At 27.7% G+C, this 15,477-nt stretch overlaps 2 protein-coding genes across 2 annotated transcripts; both read right to left on the bottom strand.

The window, feature by feature from the left end:
* Positions 1-83: 83 nt before the first annotated feature.
* Positions 84-581, bottom strand: LOC132943625 (SCAN domain-containing protein 3-like). Its single transcript, XM_061012654.1, has 2 exons — positions 416-581; positions 84-337 (listed from the first exon to the last, which is right to left on the bottom strand). The coding sequence occupies exons 1-2, from the start codon at positions 579-581 to the stop codon at positions 84-86; spliced, it is 420 nt and encodes a 139-aa protein (XP_060868637.1).
* Positions 582-2,773: 2,192 nt separating this feature from the next.
* Positions 2,774-10,844, bottom strand: LOC132942665 (dynein regulatory complex protein 1-like). The gene is made up of 12 exons (XM_061011247.1): positions 10,720-10,844; positions 9,263-9,415; positions 8,859-9,187; positions 8,585-8,778; positions 8,260-8,469; positions 5,900-6,039; positions 5,604-5,820; positions 4,169-4,653; positions 3,955-4,080; positions 3,554-3,630; positions 2,922-3,218; positions 2,774-2,859 (listed from the first exon to the last, which is right to left on the bottom strand). Exons 1-12 carry the CDS (start codon positions 10,842-10,844, stop codon positions 2,774-2,776), a joined length of 2,439 nt encoding a protein of 812 aa, XP_060867230.1.
* Positions 10,845-15,477: the final 4,633 nt, after the last annotated feature.

The following is a 15,477-nucleotide window of genomic DNA, read 5'->3' as shown; positions in this document are numbered from 1 at the left end:
TCAGATTCCATTGATTCACATAACTGGGAAAATAATCGAATTTTTTGAGGTTTACTTTTAATAAAATTCACAATTTTTACGACTTAATCAAGTACAATCTTTAATTCATTAACAATACTTTTTGCTACTAATGCCTCCCTGTGTAAAAAACAGTGTGTTGTGTTTATATTTGGATTTTGATTTTCGGCAATTGTAATAAATCCTTTAATAGAGCCTGTCATTGATGGCGCCCCATCTGTACAAATACTTACACAAGAAGTCCACGATATACCATAATTTTTAAAATATTTATTTATGACATCAAAAACATCTCGACCAGTTGTTGTCCCAGATAATTCTTTACAACAAAAAAATTGACTAACTATTTTTGAATTTACAATAAATCTAATAAATGCCATTAATTGAGCTTTCCCACTTATGTCTGTTGATTCATCAACTTGCAAGGCAAATAATTCTCCACTTTTTATAACTTCAATAACCTGCTCCTCAATATCCTCTGATATATGTATAATCCTACGACTAATTGTACTATCAGATAATGGTATTTTAATTATTTCTTTTTCTGCTTCGACTCCTAACATAGTCTTTACCATAATACGACAAGCTGGCATAATAAGACTCTTGGCAATTAAATGAGATTTTTTTTTTGAGCTATCAATTGGGCGATACGAAAACTAGCTTCCTGTGCCTTATCCGAAATTTTCACTGATCTTACTAATTGTTTTGATTGTAGTTTTTTTGAATCTAATAGTCTTCGAAAATAATCAATTTGTTTATTTTGTAACGATTGATGTTTTGTGGTGAAATGGCGGGTTAGCTTATTGGGAACCATTGATTCATTCGACAATTTTTCGTCACAAATAAAACAATAAGGAATAGGACAATGAACGTCGCCGACCCAAAAAAAATCATAATTTTAAATAATTTTTATTGTATTGACGATATTTACCTTTGAATTTTTTAGAAGGATTTTCTTGTTTTTCTTTAAAACTTGACGATGCATTTACAGAAGATGACGAGTTTTTTTCTGTTTCCAAATTGTCTTCATCTGTATTCTCTCTTACTACTTGTATTTTTTTAAACAAAAATTTATCCATTTTATTTTAATTAATAACAAAAAAATATTGTTGTTAATAAATTAAGAAAAAGTCTATTCGACTATAGAAGTAAATGACAACTTAGCGTACAAATAAAGTGAGTTATTGATACGGTGCATGTTTTCAGTATAAATATACTATACGTATTCACTGTTTAAAAATAAATGAAAATATCAAAAACCAACATTTATAAATTAAGATGACACACAATAGGTGATTCGAACGCGATTAATCGTTCAAAATGACGATAATAATAATAACCCAACGATAATAATACAATTTATTTTATGTCGATAGCTGAAAATCTATTTTTATTATCATGGAAATTATATTAAATACCTATTAATTTTTGTAAATAGTTAATAGTGTTAATAATGTTTTTTGTCATTTAATATTAGTACTTCACGCGACACATTTGGACTTGCTCGGCGACACACCAGTGTGTCGCGACACACCGGTTGAGAAACACTGTAATATAGACTGACAGACAGTCTTCGTTTATAATCGTTTTATATTATTGAATTCAAATTTAGTCCATCCGTTACAGCGACCCCTTTAGACACCTTCAGCTGTACAGCAGGGTGACTTCCCCGGTTTTTTTAGTTTGCACTTAACATAAAAAAAAACTTTGATGTAAAGTTGTAGATCCCAAGTGAACCTCGTCATTGACTATGCGGTGACTAATGTAGTACAGTCTAACTTTTTAATAACTAAGGTTACCAAACATTTATTTTAATAATATAATTACTACAATTTTAACAGATGTTCGTATTTGTTTGTTTTTCTTGAATATTTAAAAAGAGTAACGAGAAATGTCTGGTTTTGACCCACCTGCAAAGTACAAACTATAGCTACCAAAAATCCAGAAACCTCCCTCAAAATAAATATTTTAGGCTCTCAGTGGAGCGATGAATCTATTGATGTTACAATGATAATAATTATGTATTTTCATTTTTAAAATAAATTATATATTTTTTTATTTTCTGCCATCAAAGTGGATCTATAGTTTGTAATTTGATACCTACTGTACAACAAAGCGATTACGTATTTTGTTGTAAAATATTTTACCAGTAATTACAATTTTTAATAATATTTGTAAATAACAAAAATTTTTGGCAAGGTGTACAGCTGCCACACTGAATACTCCGTGTAGAGATGTCTCTAATGTTCGCGACAGCCGACAGTTAGTAAATAGTAGGTATAAAGGTATAAAGGCAGGTTTCCACTATACACGTACGCGTGTCGCGTGTACGTGCATACAAATCGTTTGCTGTGATTGGTTGGTTAGGTTCAGTTACCACACGATTAACCACGATACCGTGTTGTTGGACATAACTGAACATTTTTCGTGTACACGACAAACGTGTATAGTGGAAACCCGCCTTTAGCTTTGGTTAACGAATAACGATAAATTACCGATAAAGAACTGGATAGTAGACCACAGGTAGAGCACATGTAAGCGGTAGATCGCACGCTACACTAGCACCCTTTGGTTTCTTACAACTACGACAACCTATATTAAATAATAATTAAATAATACATATATTTGCGTTGAGATGATAGAACATTTATTACCTAAGAATCTTAGGCTAAGATATTAGATTAGATACATTGATTAATATAGTTATACATTATTTTCATAATATTATGATTATTATTAATATTATAATCATCTTCTAAAGCTCTAATTCGTGAATCACTTTTTTCAACTTCGTATTTTCAGCTTGTAATGTTTTTGCTTTTACCATTTTTTTCTGCCTCACTATAACATGATTAAAATAGTAAAATATTTTATAATATTAATATAATATAATATTGATTTACCAACTAAAATTCTATAATAATGTCCAAGTTCCTCGTAGTACATTTTCCACGAATCAACACTACTTGGAATATATTTGACGAGTTGAGACCAATATTCTTGTAAATCATTTTCACTAATTATCCACTGTACAAAATTATATTCTTTTTTTAATCTTTGGTATAATGATTTTGGTTTTGAGAAACGTGTTGATTGCGATTCTTTTATTATCTCTTTCATTATATGCATGAAATGTTTGTTGTCAATGGATAATTTATGATTCAAATTTCCACATCGAGTATTGTTAAGTGATGTATTTTCTAAATATATTTAACGGGTAAAATCATAGAAATATATTCTACTTTTTAAATCTACAATTTCAATTTAATTTAATTCACATCTAAATAGTTTTATTCAGACATGATTTTTTTACCATAGTACCTATTTTATTAAAAACTAAAATTTTTAATGAAAACACATTATTAAATATGAACAATCATTAATATACAATGATAATAACCAAATTACGAGATGAATGGGGATATATGAGTTAGGTATATTAATTAAAACACAATTCATCAATCATTATTTTAACTGATTTTTAATTTTAGTAGAATTTTATTTGATCCTCAAGCTATACCAAGTAAGTACATACCTTTAACTAAAATTGTGGAATATTTATTATTTTGTTCTTCATCAATATTTTCAAAAGTAATATTGTTTGAACATGCACTGTAAACCACAAATAATTAATGTAATTTTTACTTTAGTGTTTCAGCATTTGTAATTAATTAATTTACTTTAACGGTAATAGCCAATGGGTATTCTAAAATAAAGCAAATCTGTAAGTACCTTTATTATAAGTAAAAAGTGATTAATCAATAGGTATTAAACATTTTGCAAAATCATATATTGGCTAACTATAACAAATTTCTCTGAGAAATTAAAAATTTGTTTGAAATGGATAATTTATTGTATTTATTAGTGATATTATCTCTCAAACAACGATTTTCTTTATTAGGAATAACGTTTTGTATTAACATTTAAAATACTTACGTGTCATTTATAAATTGATGTAACGGATCTGATTTTTTAAGTTTGTCAATATTTTTGTTATGCTGAGTTATATTTCTACATAATTTCTCAAAGTATAAATATTTGCTCAATTTCTGTTCGTTGATGCTACCAACAAAACCGTGTATAAATTATTACAAGCGTTTGAGTGGCTTGGTTAATGATATATATTTGAAATCTATAAGTAGGTACCTACCAATTATCTGATATTGTATTATTATTACATATTTTTTGTTCACTGCCCGACGTTCCGATAATTTCACCCGATTCCCAATTTATTTGAGAATTACAATCAATACAATTCACAAATGGCTTAAATTTAGATTTTATGAGATCCCAAGATTCTTCTTTATTTAGTTTTAAATCGCTGAAAGCATTATAAGCGTATGATAAATTCTGCATTGAATTTGTGTCAAGAATTCCATTTAAGTTATGGTCAAACACAAAACTCGAGTTCCTAACAATGAAATCCAATAACAGATTATTAAGAGCTTTATCTCTGATATGTTCATAATAATTTGTGTTTAAACTGTTGTATACAGGCTCATATAATATTAGGTTATTAATGTGTTTCAAAAGTGGCACTATTGTATCATCGTCATCAATAGTGAGTTTATCACAGAAATTTGTCTGGCCACTAAAACTGAAATATTCGCGTATAAAATTATCGGTTTGACGAACCTAAAATAAAAAAAAAATATTACCTCTTTTTTTTTTTTTATTGAACAAAAATTTATATTACATGTAGTACAATAAGTAAATGAGATCTAGGTTGATTAGCGAGAGAGAGAAGTCACCCAATGGTGGCACCCCGTGGAAATCGATTTAAGGAGAGAGTAGGTCCCTACACCAGTTCCTTTTCAGGCGCCTGGGTGGATTACCTGGGATTTGTTTGGATGATAGTTGAGTGATTATAGGATTTGAGTGAGTGCTGTATGTTTTGTGTGATTTTTGTAGGTGATCATAGGAAGATTATTTAAGGTTGGAATGTAGATGTCTTTATGAAGTGATTCATTGGTTGTATACCAGGGGCGCCTGATATTAATCATAGACATATAGACTGGAATGCCTGAATTGTTCTGGTATTTGACGGTTTGGCAGAACCCCAAAGTTGAATGCCATAGTACCACATGGTTCTTAGAAAAGCCATGCAGATTGTTCTTTTAGTTTTTAATGAGAGCTTTGAGCGGAGTAAGGGTCTAAGAAGGTGAAGTCTCGAATTGAGAGCTTTACGCTTGTTTTTTTAAGTGGGGATCCCATGTAAGACGTTTGTCAAGAATTAAACCTTGATATTTAGTTTGCTTGGAAGAAGGGATTTGTGCATCGCCGATAAAGGTTGCCGGACTTTCTAAGGATCGAAGCGTGAAAGTAATTTGAGAGGATTTTGATGGATTGACTTAAATTTTCCAGTCGTGAAACCAGGTGTTAAGCACAGTTAGGTGGTTATGGATTTTTTGGGCAGCTTGTATGGGATCTTTGTCGATAGCAAGAATAGCAGTGTCATCCGCAAATGTACCAAGTAGAGTGTTTTCGTTTAAAGGTAGGTCGTGGGTAAAGACATTGAATAGGAAGGGGACTATGTCGCCCCCTTTAGTATAAAACCAATTTTAAAGAAAAAATATAAAATTTACACTATTTATGTAATTTATGATATCGGTCAGTTGAAGGTCCCACAATTGTACGTATTCGTCATTATCTTTCTTTGCAACAGAATCAGCTCTTTTTTCTTGCTGATCAATTTTTTTGTTTATATTTATAATTTGTTTTTCAATTGTAGATTTTTGGGTTGTAACGTCAGATTCGATTTTATTACATTTTTCTCTCAGTGTATACACTATTTCTTGTAAACTATTAAGGGTTTGTTGTATCATTAATAAATGTAGTATTGATAATAATAGATACATATTTGTACAATATAAATACTTACAAATTAATTCTTCTTTTTTGATTTACTATTCTAAAATTATTATCTTCTATTTTTTTTTTTAAAACATGACAATTATACTTAAGTTTTTTTATATTTGTTGAACATCTGATTTTAACAAATTCCAAATCGGTATCAACTCCCTATAATACGCAACTCATACATCATACATGAATGTAATATATGTAGCGGTACGTATATTGTACATTGATACTATATATTCAGTGCTTGACTTGGAAAATAAATAATGGAGGTAGGTACTCTGATTATATATTCAAAATTTGCGTCCTTACCTATACTTAATTAAAATACCGAAAATAACCGTGGGGGGAAAACAAACAAACGTTTCATAACTTAATAATTACTACAGGACATAGGTACTTACTTTTAAACTTTCAATCATAACCTTGATTTATATTTATAATAATATGTGATATTTAAATAATAATATTGCTTGTCTAAAACGGCTCAAATCTGCCCTGAATTCTATACTCTGTCCAACGAGAGAGCACAACTAGGCGGCGATCAAACCTCGTTGTAGTCCGCGCATCTCCTACCACCAGGCCCACGTAATGCCGTCTACCAGCTGTTGATCTGACAACAAGTGCACTCCGACGCCGCGAGTAGTGAATTTTTTAAACAAGCTACGACGCACGACCGGCGAAAGCGGTTATACATGCTGTTCAAGGGGGGGGGGGGGGTGAAAATAAAACCAACCCTCCCCCCTTATAGAATTTTTATATATTATATAGTATATACATATAATATAAAATATACACACGGATTATAGGTATAAAATATTAAAATGTATAATAATGTTTATATATTAATAATATTAAGTTATTAACACACTTTAACATTAATGTTTTTAAAAAAAAAAGATATAAATGTATTGACTTATAAAATATAATTATAATACAATTATTATATGCATTTTTTTTAATAAAAAAATATTAATCAAGCAATTATTTAATAGCATTCAACTATTCAAAACTATTGCATATTTTTAATGAAAATACTTATAAGGGAATATTATGAAAAGCATAAGCAAAGAAAATTAAGTAGGTACTTATTTTTCCATAATATAAACAAATAATATTTTTAATTTTAGTAGAGTGAAGTAAACAAGAAAAGTAAATTTTTTAATCATTTGTATTGTATACCACTACTATACATTTAGTAAATATTAAACTAAATATAATAATATATACTAATATACCTTAAAATTTGAGTTTTTTTTTTAAATGTTTATTGAGCAATACCTAATACTCAAATGTCAAATGATTTATACATTACTTATAATAGGTACCTTCTAAGCGAAGAAAAGCTTCGTTCTACACTTCTACTGAATACTATGTTAAAATATTATCCATGGTTAAAACGAAAAAATATTTTGCTATCAAATCATAAAATTCAAAAATGTGTCGATAGGTGTTGTTGGGTCAGCGATATACGAAATTTAAAAAAAAAAACCAAATCCCAAGGGGGCTGTTCACCTTTCGCCGCCCCCCCTTATAACTGCCACTGGCGAAAGAAGCGACTGCATGGTGGGAGAAATTAGAGATCGAGATTGCGGACTGTGGAGTGCGTTCATTTGATTGCGCGAGCGATCAGCGAGTTGCGCTCTCTCGTTGGATAGAGTGTAATACAGTATAACGAAAAAATGTAAAGACAGAGGAAGGTAGGAGATGCCGTTAAATGGAATTAACAAAATACATTTAACAGTGTAACCAATCATAGGTACCTACACCTCGCCAACATACTTGACGTAATGTGGCGATAGGTAGCAATAAATCGTGTGGACCGTAGTGGCTTGGCCGATTGATATTTATATTTGTTTAATACTATATCAACTAAAATACTATATTATTTTATAAAAAAATATTTACATTGTTCTTTTGTAAAAAAAACATATAATAAAAAACTGTCTCCAAGTGTCCTAATACAATTGAAAAAAGTATGAATATTCTATAATTTCTGAACATTTAGTTGGAGTACTCAATAACCCCTGCACCTCTCAAAGACCTCCCAAAGTGCCAAAGACAATCACTGTTATATACTATCTAATTATTAAGTCTTGCACAAAAGTTTTTATGCAAATAATTAGTTCTATTTATAATTTTATGTTTGTTTGTCTCCTGAAAAAATTCAGAAAGTTAGAATATTGGGCCCTTCTACTTACAAGTTATAAGTGATTCAATTGTTAAAACTAAAACCCCTTCATAGCCCATAGGACACCACTTATATACTAATATATAGTGTACAGTTTATGAATAGTGAATTAATAAAATATATATATATGTAATATGTATATAATTATTTTATTATATATAATTTGAAATATTTTTGTATTTATTACTTACAATATAATTCTCAGTTGTTTCTAATCTAAAGATTTTTGCGTTCTCTTCATTGGTCTTGAATTGCTTTAATAACTCAAGGTTGTTATTTTCAATTAATACCAACCGTTTTAATGCTGCCCTTGAAATTTTATTAATGATTTTGTTCATCAAAAGTCTCCATTTAGCAGAATCATTGTTATTTTTTTCATTTTTTGTATCTTCAATCAATTTCTTTAAATTGTATATGATTTGGTATAAATATTGACTATCATTGTCTATTTATATTATATGTGTATGGATATGATAATATATCATGTGTAACTATTATTATGTAATGTTTACTTACAGTAATAGCTAAATAATACTTTTTATGCTCTTCTTTAAGGATATGCAATTTATTGTTTGCGATTTCATTCAATTTATCCAGATCATTTGTATTAGAAGTTGTTTCATTAAACGATTTAGTTAACAATTCTTCTAGTCCTTCTAATAGTTTATCAATAATTTTGTCTTTTTGCTTAAGAAGATCTAAACTTTCTTCTAATAACAAAAATAAAACAATTTAGGTACTTACTTATAGTAATTTCTACTTTTGCTAGACTACATTAATTAAAATTTACTTTTGAGTGAAACAATATCTTCTTGTATCACCAGTATATCTTCTTTATTACTGGTTATTTTAAATTTATCATCAATGTCCATGCATTTTTTATTTATTTCAATTAATGTGTTTTTAACTTCAGATAGTCTATCTTGGTTGACATTTTTGTCGATCCATTCACGTTCATATTCATTTGTATGGAAAATTAAACATTTACCTTCTATAAAGTTATTCAATTCTTCAATAAGATTGCTTAGTTCAAATTCACTGTTTTCAATTTTCTTGACAACAGGTGGTTGTATTATCATTTTTTGTTGAAATTTTCGCTTAGCCACCGCATTTTCGATACTAATTTAAAATATTAATAGTTATGTTGAAGTGATTTTTTTTTTTAATATTATTATTATATAATATACATTTTACCAATCGATATTTTGGCGTCTCCATATATTACATTTTCTAAGTACTTTTCTCTCTTCTTTTTCTAAAACAACTAAGTTTTCGTCTGAATCCTCAATTTCATTTTTTTCACGTTCTGCTTCAATATTGTTTCGAGATGTTTTGCCGTGAACTATAAATATTTATTGAAAATATTTGAAATAACATTCAAATGAGGTTTCCAACTACTTTAAAAGGTAGAAGTTAGTTTTATAGGTAGGTAGTAACTTTTATAGGTCTTTAGGATATGTTATAACTTATAAGTTATAAGTTATAATTGTAAACCATTTGTTGATAACATTTCATTTCGTCAGTACTCAGTCACTCAGTAGGTGGTATACCTCAGTAAGTTTTAATTTTTTTATATGACTTTTGAATAAAAACGTTTGGAGACCTCTGTTATAAACAATAACACGCCAAAAAAAATAACTAAATATTCAAAAGTGCGTTAAAAAATAGTTGGATTTTCTATAAGTAATAAATAAGAACAATATAGTTTTTTTATGATTTAGTTATAAAATACTAATATTTTAGGAAAAGTTAATTTTGTAACTTTTATATCTAATTCATTAGAAATAACTCGTTTAAAATATTAGACAGTACATTTTTTTCTAAATAGATCCACTTATGAGGAACTTTGTATTAAATTGTCTAGTTTTTTAAGTTAGAAAAACAGCAACTTATAATATAAGAAAAACTAAAAATTTAATTTAATTTGTCTATAAATAGCTCAATAACTAATAAGAGATGAAATATTTTGGGAATTATATCTAATTTCGCAATTATTTCTTTAGAAAACTAATATTAATAATAGTAAATTTTTGGGAAAAATATCAAGTGTACAGTGTACCTATATGATTATTAATTTTTGATTTCCAACAAAAACAAAAAATGCATGAATGTTTTTGTTGAATGAGGTATTATAAAATTTTTCCATATTTTTGCTTTTAGATTTTCCTGTGTTTTGTAAATATTTATATTTTCCTAAAGTACAAACTATATATACCTACTACCTAGATCCAATTTCCTATCAAAAATCACTCTCAAAGTTGAAGGTTGAAGCATACAAATTGATAAAAATAGGTAATAAAAACACACATATTTTTTGTTAAACCAATATATTCATCTCTCCTATCAGAATCTATAATAATAATTGTACCTATATTGTATAATGTTCTATAATAATTTAATTTCATATAATATAGAATTGTGGATAAATAAGAAAAAAAAAGCATTTTACTCGGAAAATATTTTAAGTAAAGTAAATTTTTTTTAAAAATATACATATATTATACCTAATAAGAACATGTATTATATTATAGTATTACATCACATAATCAATTTTGCTTTTTATTTTACCTATGTAGATGTAGAATTTTATTAAACAAATTCGATAGAAATATACCTACCTAACGAGCAACATAGTTTTGTTTCATGCTTTACCATCAAATATAAAATTATCTCTATTTTCAAATATCTTTCTTCGATCACAATATTTTCTTGAATCAATTAAATTTTCTACTGGGACATTGTGAAATGTTATTGCTTCATATTCTTCATTTTCCATTTTAAGTTTTATACTTACTTACAAATTTTTAATAGGTATAAGAATAAAAATAAATTATACTTAAGAATATTAATCAGTAAATAGACAAGAAAAGTGATTTATTGATCATCTGGTATCTAACATTTGTTTGGTTACTATAGTATTTAAAAAAAAATATTTATAATTCATGATGGGTTGGTAGAAATAATAGTTTATCATATAAAATCAATAGATAAATAAGTTTTTTATTGTTTATATTAAATACCACTGTAATGTTTTGAATTAACAACAAAATCGTTATTTTCATTTAAATATGTAATTTCGTCCAAATGTGAATTTCAAATGTTGGTATATAAAGAAAAATTGTTAATGTATAGGTAGTAGGTACCTATTTATTACAATAATTGTTCATTTCAGTATGAACTACTTATGAGAAACCTTGATAACATTTTCAACTCTTAGTTGTAAAAATTGAATATTTTAATTATTTTTAACTATTTACAGGAGAATTAGCAAGTTTTCGTAATTTTGATGTATTTTGTTAACATTTAAATATTATATATATTTTTAACTTCAAAAGCTTGTAGAAAAAATTCTTGCATATGTAAGTATCTTTAATATTTTCAAATTGCTATAATAAAACTGGGAACCTTGTATTACATTTTCAAACATTTCGATACAGCGAAATTTTCTTTATCAACATAAGTGGAAAAAACAAATGTTTATAAAATATAGAGGGATGAAAAAGAGTCAAAATATTTTAAAAATAATACCATGTATAAAAAAGGGTGATATAAATATTAAGAGAAAATATAAAGTATCTACAGTAACTCATTTTTTAATAACAACTAAAAATCGAAAATTGTTTGAGGGGAACTATTTTACAGGTAAACTTCCAATGTTGTAAAAATGTTAATTTAAAATACTCAAAATAAATTAACATTCTGATTAATTATGTTGTATTATATTTTCAAATCTTAGATATGATAAAAAAATTTTTTATGAATTTCTCACAACAAAATCGTGAAAATTTGAAAATTATTTTGTAGTTAAAAATGCATAAAAAATCGTAGGCTCCAAGCTAAAGATTACGACGGCATACACTTATCTGCTTTACGTTCGTTACTTCTAAAGCAAATTTACTAGAGAATAGAGATTTAATATACCTACCACAGCAGCCGCCGCAGCGAAATTCAGAAACTTCCTAGACTTACTCTGTACCTACCTGAACCAGCTGTGCGTGCGCTGTTCCGTTTTAAACATCTAACAATTAAAATTAAATTCAATCATTTCAAACACAGTTTTTGGTCGGAAACACTTTTGTTGGTTTAAAATCAAACATAAAATAAAAACACTTAGTCAGTGTGTTACAGGCGTGTGTACCCTACACTCTTGTCTCTTACTATTATTTATTTGAGTTTTACAAAAAAAGGACTCCTCGTACCTGCGCGTACGGTGGTGTTAATAATTAGTAATATTTTAATTTTAGTGTCGCTTCAGCACATAATGCTTCGCTGCTCTGACCAGGCCAGAGTGGCGCCAGACTGATTTATTTGAATTACTTAATTCCTAAAATATATTTCTTTATATTATATACTACATTACTACATCATTACATACCTATTATAATATTTATAAATTATAAAATTATATTGACAACTGTCTGTCTGTCTACAATATATACGACAATGAGTTGTATTGGTTAGGTACCTAGGTACTATTTTTCGAAGACCATAAACACATAGAAAGATCAGAAACATAATATGTATATTGTAATCTTATAATAATAACATAATTAATTTTATTTAAGAGTTTAAAGAAGAAGAAAATTGCAATACGTTATAAAATAATCATAATTTATAATACTTTTGGTAGGTTGAACGTTGGTACAATGGTATATTTAAATTAATTGGCTGGGTGGTATATTTTAAAATCTTCGCTTTTTAAATAGGTGGAAATAAATGTAGAAATACTTAAAGGTAATTTTGAAAGTTTCAAATCTTAAATATACATAGAAAAATTTGTATGAATTTCCAACTCGAATTAATTTGCAAATTTTCGTGATTTTGATGAATTTTGTCAACATTTTAACTTCAGAAGTTCATAAAAACTATTGTGGATTTACGCTCAACTTTTTTTTAATTTCCACTAGGTAACAAAAACGCATAATGAGGACTGATGTATTACAATTTTAAGTTTTTCGACTGGATGAACAATTTTTTACCGACAACAATAAATTAAAAAAATTAAAAAACTAATTAAACTTGAAATTTTCTCATGGTTATAATTTATAAATAGTCCAAAAAACATCACAATATTATTTCAAAAATATTATGGTGCATAAAAATTGGTAATATAAAACATTCTGTGAAAATTTGATGCTTCTACAGTTATTTTTTTTAAATCGATTTTTTTTAAAACTGGTATTGTGTAAAAATCTCAGTTTTCCTTAATTTGTTGTTTGTTTTTCGGTTTTCCTAACTATTTCTGATTACTTTTGACCCCCTGTTGTACAGAACTAGATTCACTTTCCAACCAGAAAAGATGCTGTAGACGAAAATTGAAGCATTTTTATTGTGCACTTATTATACCTTTTAGTGACTATAGAGACACAAAAAAAAAAAATAATAAAAAAGAACACATTATTCCACTCAGAATCTAAAATAAATTAAGATTTTTCTATTCAATTTATTACCTATTTTATTATATATTTGCATGTAAAAATGGTCGATCAGATATAACTTTGTATTTTTAAATTCAAATAGGTATTCGTAGTTCATACTTAATACTCAATATAATAACTAATAATATTTTAGTGATTATTTTTTTTCATTCAATACTCAGCTATATTGTATACCTACGTATACTGTATAGCCACAGAATAAATGAAACGAATAAAATATAAAAATTATCTTATCTCCATTAAATATAGGTATAAACATTAATTAATGATTACTTATTAATATATAATATTTATAATTCATAATTAAAGACCGGATTTATATTCACTTAAAATACCTAAAATATGATGCTAATATTCTCTACAAAACCTTCAAATATTAAATAATCAATAAACATCATTATTTGCCTAAATATGCATTTTTCAATTTTTTTTTTCAATATTATTTTAATAGTGAGGTATTAATTAGGTATTAAAAGTTGCGTATTCTAATGGAATACTATTGCACTTTAGTAAGAGTTGGAAATGATAAAAAAAAAAAATTGTAAATGTTCAAAAATTTTTTTCTGGGTACCGAATATTAAAATTCAAAATAAATACAAATTTTTTCTCACAATTTACGAAATATTCCAAAATATGCTAAATGAGTTAAATATTCTCCAACCCATGAAATATTCTCAAATATGCAAAAAAAACTTTTTCCACGCATTTGGAATCGAACGAATCGTCCACATGTTTTACTCTCATAAGACCGCATAGACCCAGTAACGATATGTAAAAACATATAAATCCGGTCTTTATTCATAATACTTCACTATATTACACACCGTGGTCCATGACCACCCACCCAACTGATACACCTTGAGTATATAGGATAGCCGCCACTGGTTGGTACCTACATTTAACGGACAACGAAGTGCACGGGATCAGCTATTTTTGATAAAAATATATTTATCATTAATACCGCTAGAAACGTTCCAATACGTTTTCATTAACCATGTTTTATATTTACTGGCCGATCACTTTAAACGATACCTACATTTTCCGGAGGCAAAATAAACAACCAATCACAGGGTCGGCTATAATATATAATATAATTGTTTGCACTAATTTTATTGTACCTATTAGTTATTACCTACTGTTTACAGAAACATTGAAAATGCAAAGATTTCTACACCCAAACTATTTACTATTTACCACCTAGTATTTCTACTTATTACCTACTTATTACTTACCTACTACTACTTTCAATATGAATGCATTATAACTATGTGTCTATGTCTGTATAAGTTAACCTGCACCGGTTGCTCTATTAAATATATTTTCCTTATTCAGTTATAGGGTTATTACCCACTATACCCACCATAGTCCATTACCACCCAATTATAAGGTGCATCCAAGGCCGTATTTAGAATTTTTTTTCGGGGGAGGGGGGGGTCTAAAACATGTATATTGTAATTTAGGGTTAGGTATTTAGGTTTTGATATTCGGTTAAAAATAAGACATATTGAAGACATTTGTCCCCCCCCCCTCGGATACACCTTGAGTACCTATAGGATAGCCAGTTGCCTGTCGATATTATCTAATTTATACAACAGAAAGGAGAACTTTATTTGTGCAATGGCGTTCTTATTTTGTTTATAGGTATAGGTATAATATATTTATATATTATGTATTTATGTACCATGGATTGTTTTAAGTTTTAACTTTTAACTTTTAGTAAGCGAATGAAGAACTGAACAAATAAATAAGTATAGAGGTGCCTACCTATAAATAATTAAGTATGTAATCACAAAAATTGAAACGTTGCGACACAGATAATCATAATCTCCTTTATGCATATTGGCATATTGCATTGACGCATTGTTAACATTTGGTATTTTTTATAAAGATTGGTTATTTCATATTTGGTTCTGTTCTGATTACTCTTGAAATTTACTTAACTAGGTTGGAATCGATTCCCTGTAACGTGGC

This window comes from Metopolophium dirhodum, chromosome 4, assembly GCF_019925205.1.
Source record: "Metopolophium dirhodum isolate CAU chromosome 4, ASM1992520v1, whole genome shotgun sequence".
Taxonomy (NCBI): domain Eukaryota; kingdom Metazoa; phylum Arthropoda; class Insecta; order Hemiptera; family Aphididae; genus Metopolophium; species Metopolophium dirhodum.
Note: the sequence above shows the minus strand (reverse complement) of the source record. Positions and strands in the feature narration are given on the sequence as shown.

Excerpts from the sequence above, each read along its gene's own strand:
- LOC132942665 (XM_061011247.1), bottom strand. The coding sequence starts at position 10,844 with ATGGAAAATGAAGAATATGAAGCAATAACATTTCACAATGTCCCAGTA. Across the intron at positions 8,470-8,584 it reads AGTATTATTTAGCTATTACT|AAATTGATTGAAGATACAAA; the intron begins GTAAGTAAACAT and ends TACAATTTAAAG. Across the intron at positions 4,654-5,603 it reads TCATAAATTACATAAATAGT|GTTCGTCAAACCGATAATTT; the intron begins GTAAATTTTATA and ends TTTTTATTTTAG.
- LOC132943625 (XM_061012654.1), bottom strand. The coding sequence starts at position 581 with ATGTTAGGAGTCGAAGCAGAAAAAGAAATAATTAAAATACCATTATCT. Across the intron at positions 338-415 it reads TGATGAATCAACAGACATAA|AATTATCTGGGACAACAACT; the intron begins GTGGGAAAGCTC and ends TTTGTTGTAAAG.